The sequence below is a fragment of the Sabethes cyaneus genome, chromosome 1 (genome assembly GCF_943734655.1).
Source record: "Sabethes cyaneus chromosome 1, idSabCyanKW18_F2, whole genome shotgun sequence".
Lineage (NCBI taxonomy): Eukaryota > Metazoa > Arthropoda > Insecta > Diptera > Culicidae > Sabethes > Sabethes cyaneus.
This window is the reverse complement of record NC_071353.1, coordinates 21446819-21457521: the sequence shown is the minus strand read 5'-3', so window position 1 is coordinate 21457521 and position 10703 is coordinate 21446819. Positions and strand designations below refer to the sequence as shown.

Below are 10703 nucleotides of genomic sequence, written 5' to 3'. Positions count from 1 at the left end.
ATTGAATCTAATTCATTGCTTCTGTAGGCTCTGGCCAAGGTAGTAGAAAGTTTGATGGATTACATATATTGACGGATCTGAGCCAGGAGCAAACAATCTAGTAGGCGATCCTTCTTCCACACTCTATGCATATAGATAGTAGAATAAACATAGATCAGCGAAGATAAATCCTTTGTATCCAAAAGAACTGTCAACTATCGTTTACTGTACTATCTATATCTGTGCCTATTTTTAATTTAATTTTTAACGGTGTCAAAGTTATTAATACAGTCGCATTGCATAAAGACACTACTCAATCATTTTTATTCTTAGATTTTAATTAGGGAAAAACGGTAGGTTCGTTCTACGGAAGCGAGATGAAATCTTTCTACCAAAACTCTTGTCCACAGGTTGCTGCTAGCCTAGTGTGCCATTGATGCGGCCAAACAACCCTTTATTTGCAGTGGAACAACCACCCACACCAAAATCATCTTTTTCTATGCGAGTCTACCGCCAACCAGTCTGCCCTTGAATATGTTGTCCGGTACGTATTCAAAGCCCATACTACCTACTGGCTATCCTATCATCTCTTCATATATGTGGTACCCATTATCGGAACCAGCCAACTCTAGCGAAGAGCAGGCAATGAAATTGATGGAATTGCATCAACCGTAGGGACATTACTCTATCTACGATCACTGGTTTCAGTTTCCAGCACAGTACCGACCGAGTGGGCTTGACTTCCTAGCAGAATACGTAATTATCGCGTCTCATAAATTCAATCACTTGCATGCATTTAGTCTCGTGACTGAGAGTCATGAGCAAAATAGACGGGGTTGCAGGCACTGATTTTTTACTGGATTGAGGTAGGTATGGGGGAATTCTTATTTGATATTAAAAATTTAAAATCCAACCCAGAAAACAGAAATTGTAGAGAGAGTATTCTGTCTAGAATAGCAAAATATTTAACCTTACGACAATTAAAAATGAATTTGAAGTAAACTGTCATCTTATTTGAACTTTATTTGCATAATAAACTAATTTTTATCTCCATTCTTGATTGTCCAATAACAGCTTAGCAAACATTTTGCTATGTGCCTAGTAGGTTATCTACATCCTAGCAGTTGAATAACCTACTATTCAAAAATCGTTCATTGTGAGACGCAAAAAATGTAAAAATAGTTACTCACGGTAAACTCCGCGCGAAATACTCCTGGTCGTGGGTCGACAGAACCAAACCGAGAGCAACGCAACGGCGGTGAAGCACGTGCTTTTTCGCCATTAGGAAAAGCCGGTTTACTTTACCACCGCGCTTCCATTGCATGTCTCATTTCCGATCGAGAGCATAATAAGGATGGGTGGGGGCATAGAGAGTCGATCCCGCGAATGGATGAGAAACGTGAAATGAAAACATAACCGTGGTTTGGTCGGTCGAGTTGCTCGAAGCTGAACGTGAACGAAGAGGTCGGACACCAGCTCGGTTCTGTTGGCCTTGAACTTCACTCTTCGAACGAGCGAAACGGGAGATAAAGTAACCAGCCATGTAGTAGACCGAAATAAAAATATCGTAGGCCAAATGCTTTTCTAGCAGGTGGCTCACTCCAATGTCACAACAAAAATCTGCACAACTTTCTAGTTCTTTTAATATTTAGTAGACTAAACGAAGTTATAAATCACGGTCTGTCTTAAATACTTACATTATATTTGTTGAGTAACACGTCGTGGAATCCGTTGCTCATTTCTTCCACTTCGAACATCGCAGTCGATAGAACCATACAATTTTTCGAGGAAAATACTTTTTTTTTCGCTTATGACCACACGATTATCCTGGTTTTGCTTGCGCCACACATTAGTTCATAGCTGGTTATCTTCACTTTTTGCAAATCCGGACGAAACCGATCGATTTACGTCTGCCGGAAGAAAGTTGCAGAATTAAGTCGCACGTGAGACGTCACAGGGTGCTTTGGGGGGTGGTGGAGAGATGTTTCTAGGCGATGGGTGCGGAAAAATGTATCAAAACACTGGACGGTTTCCCCGCGGCGGGGAGAAAATCGAGGAAAAGAGAACACAGTGCCAGATTACATTGAGAGATAGATTATCCTTCTTTACTGCTTCGTTAGTGCCGTACGATCTCCTGCTTTTCACGAATGTGTCCGGCAGGAAGGAGGAATGACACCGACACGGGCAGCAATAGCAGGAACACACAGCAACAACAAACGTACGATCCGTCTTTCGCGCGCACTACACTCTTCATACGAACCACTCTCGCACTCGACTAATCTCCAGGAATGGAGGGAAATACAATTTCTACGGAGTTCTTTCGTCCCTAGCGAACCCTCTATTGTATACAAACTGCGACCGGCGGGCTTCGATGTGTTAGTGTCGCGCAACACAAACCGTAGTCGAACTCAAAATTCAAAATATTCGTCTTTGATTGGCCGTCTCTCTCTCGACCAATGAATAATCACCGGCCTGTGTTGGTGAGTGTCCGTATCCGTATTGCATTAAGTTGTACAATTTCCTTGAATGTTCCCGTTTGCACCCGTTTTTGTACGTCAATTGCAATCAATTTCGTCACTAATTGCACAATAATTAATTTGCACTGCACTTAATCAATTTCAGTCCTTATTTTTAAACACACCGTTTTCAACACAAAGAAAATTACGGAGCCAGTTGTCAAAAAAATTTGACATTAATTTTACCGGGAGACAATGGGTATATTTTTTCCAAAATGGCGGTCGTGTCTCGTTCACTTGCAGTAGAAGTACAAAACCGGCAATCGAGTTTTTCTGTGAACACCACAAACCTATCACTATTTTTAGTGATACTGGTCGATAGCGGACAGTTTTCTGCTTTGTTGGAATCACTTTTCAACTCATGCACGATTAAAAAACTGCACTAAATTCATTGAAAAGAAATTTGCGAGGGAAAACGACTGAACGTGCTCCGAGCGCCGAGATACCTTTGTGGTGCACGATGTGTAGAATATTCGGGATTCGGCCACAATCGTGCGAAACAGCTATAGAGCAATAAAAAAACACGTCCACTAACACAGACTGAATTTGTTTGTACACAAACCCCTCGCTTTCGTTTGACACACGCGTTTGCGCGCATCGATATGATTATTGTTGGCAGTGTGCGAGTGAGTTCTTTCAAAAGACTCGAGTGACTTACAGGGTGGATCAGAAGTATGCGGTGCTAGCAAATGAAAAAAAAAAAACTACGGTTGTAGCGCGATTTTTTGAACACATGAATTTGTGATTTGTCAACATAAATCCTTATGGCAGCGCCCATATTGTCGCGTTTTGCTATTTTATCCAGCTTTTTACGAGCCATAATGGCGAACGTGTTCGTAATATTTGAACAGCATTTTTGACATTTCTCTAATACATCGCACGCTTTCTTTCCGTACATTCCTTGAGTTTTAAGCCTAGTATCCAGCTGAAAAGAAAATAGCTCAAGAAAAAATCCATACTATTTACCGAAGAAATTTTGACAACTGCAAGGCAAGCAACTATCTGTCATTTTTTCTTGTGGTAATAATTGCGCCGGATATTATTCCGTGCGGAAAAGTGACGTTTCAATTCACTTGCATGTAAAACTGCGCCATCTGAAAGTGGAATAACATTTCTTGTGAGGTGCATACTGGTCAAGAAATCGCAAACGGAAAATCTTTTCTTTAGCATTTCTTGGCCTATCTTTTTGCCCATTTCTTTTCAGGTCGATACTAGGCTTTACCGTGAACGCGCGGAAAGAAAACATGTGATGTATTAGAGAAATGTCAAAAATGCTGTTCAAATATTACGAACACGTCCGCCATTATGGCTTGTAAAAAGCTGGATTTATTGATTGCCGCTCGTTCGAATTGTTCTAATAATTTTATTACATTTCTTAATTTTAAAATCCAGTAACGCGTATATATTTCCGCCATCTGGCCACAAAAAACGTTAAATTTACTGAAAATATGCAGGAATAAACTTAAATCCAGATCTGGGTTGATGACGAGATTCCTCGGTAGTTGTTGACATCTTTCCGATTGCCTTTTTTGTGCACAGGAAACATTTGGGCGGTTTTCCATGCAAGCGGAAATACCCCGCTTTTGAATGATCGACCAAACACGAACCGGAAAGGGATTAACAGGTCTTCAACGTGCTTTCTTAAAAACACATCTGGGCTGGATTAAGTCGACGATTTTAACGTTGATGCGGCTCGAGAGACCATTTCTTCGTCGATGTTGAGCGTATACCGAGTATTCACAGTCATTAGCGGAACATTGCAAGCAGCTTGGGTAATTTGGTAGTCCGGGATGACTTCGTCGAAAAAGGTTTAGGCGAATTTATCGGCAAAGAGCTGGCAGACATACTGATGGGGCTTCGAAGCAACCTCTCCATTGAGTTGATGGAAGGCCCGATTCCTTGCGCTGACAATTGACCCATGTTTAAGTCACTTGATGCATATGCTTTAATTGCATCAACTCTGTTCAAAGATGACTCATATCTGTCAACCCAGATGATGCATCAGCTATTCAGCAATATATGGGAAACCGGTGGACTAGATGCAGATGCAGAGTATATTGGTCAATAATCCTTAACCGAATCCATAGGAGAAGATCAACGAATTCCAGGAATCTCTTCGCTTGCGGAAAAGCGTTTGGCCGACTCAACCTCGAAAACATCTGGAAGGAACTTATTAGGTCTAGAGGTGTAGAACATAGCTTGAGGAGAGTGAACGAGATCTGCAGAGAAGCACTCGACTGGAACTCGTAAGATCAACGAAGAAGAGACTCAGAGGTTTATGGCTGCGTACCTTAGCCAGCAACATTCTGGCTGCTGACGAAAGCCTATCCTGCCTACAGGTGAAACCAATGACGGATTGACGGGTAACCGTCGGCAGTGGAGATCTCTGATTTTGTTCGTTTATTCTGCCGGACCGGCGAACATGAACCAATAAGACTTCAGTTGGCCTTGATTCTACTGAGATTCGAGACCATGACCATTCGTTCGTCAATGCCATCTTTAAAGTGTATTATGGCGTGTTTTCCAGAGTTATATTTTAAGGAAAAGTGGCTTAAGAGGAACGCAAAATGCAAAATTCTCGAAACACTGTACTCCGATGGATTTGTATCAAACACGGTCGAGCTTCTACCTCTTAAGAAACGGCACATGGTTTGTTTTTTTAACTCAATTCCACATTTGATTGTATTTTGCTTTGCTACCTGTTGATTTCGGCGGTTGCAACGTTGCAAAGCAGACGCTAGGTGCACTGCTACTTATTTCGGTTTGTTTACCAAACAGATCCACGTGCTCGATCGCGGTTGCATGCATCCGACAACCGAGAGCATCCGAACGAATGCGATGACCTTTTACTCGATCGATTGAGCTGCATATCTGAAAGTAGTTCAAATGCATCAGTCGGTTAATGCTCATTAGGTCGCCGTCGGGACGTTAGATAAGTAGCATATTTGAAAGTAACATCGTCGGTCTCGTTTTGAACTATCTTGCTAAAAAGTGAAAATATTTCATAATAAGTCTTAAAAGCCGAGAATTTCGAGATGGTGGTGAATGTCGCAGTGTCCAGATTGGATAATACGACCCCATTTGGGTTTAAGCTGGTAGGGGGAGCAGACTTTGATGTGCCGCTGCAGGTTGTAAAAGTGAGTTTGTGAATTTGTGAAAAATCGTTAATTTACATAGTACAGTTCAAGTAATGAAAAATTACCGTCTTTGGGAAAAAATAAATGCTTAAAAAATATAACGATCTTGAAAAAAAACTGGAAAAAGTTCTAAGTTACGTAACGGTCGAAAAGAAAACGTCATGGTACAGCTACTAGTTCTTAGTTTGGTTATCATTCTGGTGATCAAATGGTTTACCTTCAAAAACACCTCTAGATAGTTGCAGCTTTACCCGTCAAGCAAATCAGCAACAATTTATTGAGGAATCTATTTGTACTTTAAATAGTCACATTGTGGTCGCCATATTGAATGTCGTCTACTATCGAATTCTAACCTCAAACGTGAAAATAAATTGATTGGGATTGAAAATCATAGTGGTAAACCCACTATGAAAGATTCTCTTCAGCGACAACGACGCTGAGATTAAAAATAGCTATCACCCGACTACCATTCGATTTTTATTCGTTCGTTCGTTAGATTGTACCCGGAAGTATTGCAGAAGAGCTTGGTATTCGCGTCGGGGACGTGGTGGCACGCATCAATGAGATACCGACCAACAACCTTTCATACTACGATGCCCATCAGCTGTTGGCTTGTGCTGGGAATTCGTTCGTGCTCGGAATTGTGAGGTTAGTTAAATCGTTTAAGGAATCGAACGCATCAGCAAACTCCGAGGGTTTCAGAGCATACGAGGTTCCAGCCGAACAACGCGCTGTCAAAGAAAGAACTCCATGCGGTGAGGTCGAATATATTAACACAACGCCGAAGCCGTTCTGGACATCGGCTAAGAACTCGAATCGAACCAGCGAGGAGAATGAAATCGAAGCAAAGATTTCAGATGTTCCCATCACCGATGAACAGATTGCAGAAATTCTGTCTGGTGAGGCTGAAGTGCTTAAGCAGCACAATGTGATTGGGTAAGTATCTGTTTCTCAGAATGCATGCCTGGGTTTCGCGAGGAAAATAATAACAAATTTTGCATCACCTCATAAGAGTTAACTTCCAAAAAATGATTCCGGCGTCGGGTGTTTTCAAACAGAGCGAAGTGTTTAAAACACTGAACAATGAGCTCGTTCAAGGTGAGGAGAAGAGACACACTACCTTTATGCAGAAACCGACACGCCCACCGCCGAAAACTCGCGAGGAGCGGTTGCGCGAGATGAATCCACCGACGGAGCGTTATCAGGTACGAATCGTAAAACAACCGAAGCCGAAGATTGCACCCGATTACAAGCCACCCAAATCGCCGGTAAGTAAGTTTCGATTAGCGAGTGTTGTTAGCCGTCAGTCCTCTTCTGTCGCTGAAAGTAAAAAGGCTAAGCGAAGTATTTTAATACAATTGTTGGGTGGATCTGAACGAAGTTGATAGTTGTACGATTTGATTTAGGAGCCAATTCCGGAGCCAGAGCCCGTTCCTATGTACGACGAATACTTAACTGAACGGGTAGAAGTTGAAGTGGAGACTTTTCAGACACTGGAAGCCGAACCAGTCATGCAGAGCACAGGTAAAAGTGGTTCCCCTGGTCCTAATTCCGTCGATTCCGCTTACTATCCAGAACAGTTCCCCGATCCCACGTTCGATACAGTGAGTCATCTTGATAACCCAAGCCATACGACAGTAGGTAATGGCGATGGTCCTGCAAGTGAACCGGAGGAAGATCCCGAGACATCCGAGGAATTTCGTGCACAATTGGAAAACGTTCAGAAACAGTTGGAGGCCCTATCAAGCCTTCCGAACACGATTCAAGCTACGATTACTGCATTGACAGAGCAATTATCTGCTCTGGCACAACCGAAGCGAAAATCGAAGTCCATTACTCCGCGTCCCGAAGGTATTTGAATTTACGTACCAGTCTAGTTAAGTATACATAGTCTCGTTTTACCGAGCACACGTTTACATTTTGATTTTCTTGTAAACATACACGATCACGCATATGTTGGGAAGGGAAGGGTTGTTGATTTGCATCGCTGCAATACCGGCCATCACGGGTGTAGCGTGTAGCAATGCAAAACTGTTTTCTTACAGAAGGGTCAACGACGATTAATTTAGAAACTAGTGCCGAAGCGCCATCGGAATCAATGCCGGAAGTGTCGGAAGCGTTCGAGGTCACTGAGTACTGTAAAACTGAAGCTGAACAGTCATTCAACGAACAGTCTGCTAGCTCTGACGAAGGCGAGCACATCATCTATACGGACGAGCAGATAGAGAAGCTGCAGCAAAAGATGAAGGAACACGACATCGAGTGGACCGATCGGAATGACAAGGTTGGTTGAAACATTCCTTTGATTTGGTAGTGTAAGCTACACTGTTAGGGAGACCAAATGATACTTTTGATTGACGATGTTGTACAATACACATACTATTTACGTGATTCAACACAGAAACCGCAGTACCAGACGGTGGAATGGGCCATTAAGTCACGCATGTGCTTTCTGGTACTATACGATGAAGAGGAGATTGAGTACATTACACTGCCTATCAAAATATCACCACCGCTGACTCAAAATTTAGAAGAGCAACAAACACAGTTGGTTACCGAGAGTGTTCGACTCCTCGACGAATCTCCTGAGTCAGCAACAGCTGGAAACACTGAACTAGCTACACAAGAACTCGAACCAGTAGTACCCAAAATACCTACACTAGAAGCTGCAGGAACAACATTTTATCAAATAGCCTAACTTACACAGCAAAAAACTGGATTAGAATATAATGATAGCTTAAGAATAAACCTACAACACAAACTGCTAAAAATTATTGCGGAGTTTTGGGTGGCTTTCGTTTACTAATCGCTAGGTGTAAACTTCATCGGTTCCTCTATTAATTTCGTTTCAATCCCCTTCCCCGAACCTTGTACTAATCCATACTCCTGACGCAGAGTTCGGAAGAATCATCACAGGCGGGTGCAGCCAATGGTGACACCCGGACGGCTGTGCAGGACGAACTTAAGCTGCAGGTTGTCAAGAAGAAGAAGAAGACCGTAAGTGCGTTTGGTCCGTTGACCCCACAGGAGCGGCCTATCTATCTGCCTGGTGGTCGCAAGTGGCGTAATGCTAAGGACGCCTTCAATGAGCAATTTATCGCCGAGGTGATCAGCTCACAGGCCGAACTGATCCAGGGAACTACGCTAGGGTAATTAGCTTTCTTTTACTTCATTTCGTTTGCCGTTTTTTTTTCACAGCCACCCCGGGAACATCCATCAGAGTCAATTGTTCGTCCTTTTTTCCATCTGACATGATCTTCACTCATCTTTTTGTAGGCACTTTTACGAAAGTCCACATCTGGGTTACGACGATAGGTAATTGAACTTTTTCGACCTGCCTTACCGTGCGTTACTGTGTCTAACCTAAACAATTCGTGACTAATGCCAAACACTCCACTCGAACAGGCATATCATTGTTCACCATCACCTCACCTATAACTAATAATTCAGTCATATAACCGCCATTTTGTGTTTTAGGTGAAATTCTGGAATTACTACTGGGCGGAAAATAAGGACAAGAAACCCAAGGTCTATCGGTATGTATCTCGCGGTATCCGTGTTGTCCTTGTCCACATGCAAGCCTAATTGTTTCCGTATTTTAAAGAACTACCTCGAAAAAGTTCTCAAACTGTGAAACTTTGGTCGAAAAGTTCGAGCGAGAGCTGTTCAAATAGGTAAAGTTTGTTTCCATTCCACCATACACGCACCGTATAAGTTCGCTTTCATTTATGTCCAAGAATCGCTTCCAATTTTGTGCACTTCTAATCGAATCGTTACTCATAATCTCTTCAGGGTCAACTTCCTCAAATATCAGAAACCGGAAAAAGACCTCAGTTTCATCAAAAATAGTGACGTATACAAACTGATCCACGATCAGGACCCACCGAAGTCCGGCATCGAGTTGCGTCCCGAGCTGGTGTTGGCCGAGGAAGATGTGCGAAAGGTAATGCATGACGAAACCATTTTCCAACCCCGTAAATCTCGGGTGTTTTTGTATCAAAATTGATCAACTCCCAATTTCATCCATCCCTTCATCACCATTTCGACCTTGTTCATCGTCATCGACAAATCCGTTCGTGACTGGCACCTCCTCCGCACCGCACCGCTTTGAATTCGCCGTTCGTCGTACGCTCGCTCCGCGCTCCCGATACTGTGGTTCTGCCTGCACGTGCCACCGAACAACGTCAACGATGACCGCCGATCAAAATAATCCGATTCTAATCGAAAACGAAGTGTGTGTCACCATGTTAAACTGATTCGAGCTCGTGCATATTGTAACAACTACGCTTGTTTAGCTGGCTTTTGCCAAAAGTTTATTTTAGAACCATTAACTGCACGACGGTCAAATTGTTTTCACTAGGTACTTTCCTTTTTCCCCTAAGTTGCTTTTCTAGCATGTAAGGTTATCATTTTAGCAAACTTTTTGTTTTTTGATTTCATTGATACCATGTTTCTGAACCCAATGGCGAGGTTCATCATCATAATATCGAAAGTATGCAGTAGTCCATAAGTAGCTTTTTCGAAAATATTATTGTAATTGATTTTGTTGCTTAGTTCAAACTATAAATATCTAATAATAAAATATTTGATTGAGATGAAAGAAATTCTAGATTTATGCTTCTTTTTTATTGATTCCAAGTAATGAAAGAAATAACCATCCGGTATTTTACCACCGGGTAGTTCAGGTAGCATCTTATGCTCAAAAACTATATGAGCAGTCGTGGACCGCGAACGAAATTCGCGGATTTTGGCCATTTTTAGTTTTCATTAATAAGGACCGTTTAGAACAAATTGATCAACATTAAAAATTTTCTGTGATAATCTACAGTCGGATCATCGCGAAGAACGTGCTGCTCGAGCCACAAATGCTGATACAGTCGGATCTACATACTTTATTTGAATTTTGTAATATATTTGATTTGAAAAAATATGTCGGACATGAAAAATGAAAAAAATTTTGGTCTATTTCTTGCCTATTTGTGCATGAACATCAAAATTTGAGATTAACGTACAATGAACCAGATTGACCACAATCTCATAAATGGCCATAAAAGGCTCTTCAAATTCGTAC

The 10703-nt window shown here is 42.0% G+C and overlaps 1 protein-coding gene across 1 annotated transcript; it reads left to right on the top strand.

Annotated features, from left to right (window-relative positions):
* Nucleotides 1-5530: 5530 nt before the first annotated feature.
* Nucleotides 5531-9638, top strand: LOC128732499 (uncharacterized). The gene is made up of 10 exons (XM_053825763.1): nucleotides 5531-5632; nucleotides 6129-6280; nucleotides 6335-6568; nucleotides 6645-6900; nucleotides 7039-7185; nucleotides 7306-7483; nucleotides 7678-7916; nucleotides 8528-8781; nucleotides 8909-8947; nucleotides 9425-9638. The coding sequence occupies exons 1-10, from the start codon at nucleotides 5531-5533 to the stop codon at nucleotides 9636-9638; spliced, it is 1815 nt and encodes a 604-aa protein (XP_053681738.1).
* Nucleotides 9639-10703: the final 1065 nt, after the last annotated feature.

What these genes read in the sequence shown, in the direction of transcription:
- LOC128732499 (XM_053825763.1), top strand. Translation starts at nt 5,531, where the DNA reads ATGGTGGTGAATGTCGCAGTGTCCAGATTGGATAATACGACCCCATTT. An exon ending in TTCGTGCTCGGAATTGTGAG is followed by an intron (nt 6,281 to 6,334) that starts GTTAGTTAAATC and finishes CGAGGGTTTCAG; the next exon opens with AGCATACGAGGTTCCAGCCG. An exon ending in ACAAGCCACCCAAATCGCCG is followed by an intron (nt 6,901 to 7,038) that starts GTAAGTAAGTTT and finishes GATTTGATTTAG; the next exon opens with GAGCCAATTCCGGAGCCAGA.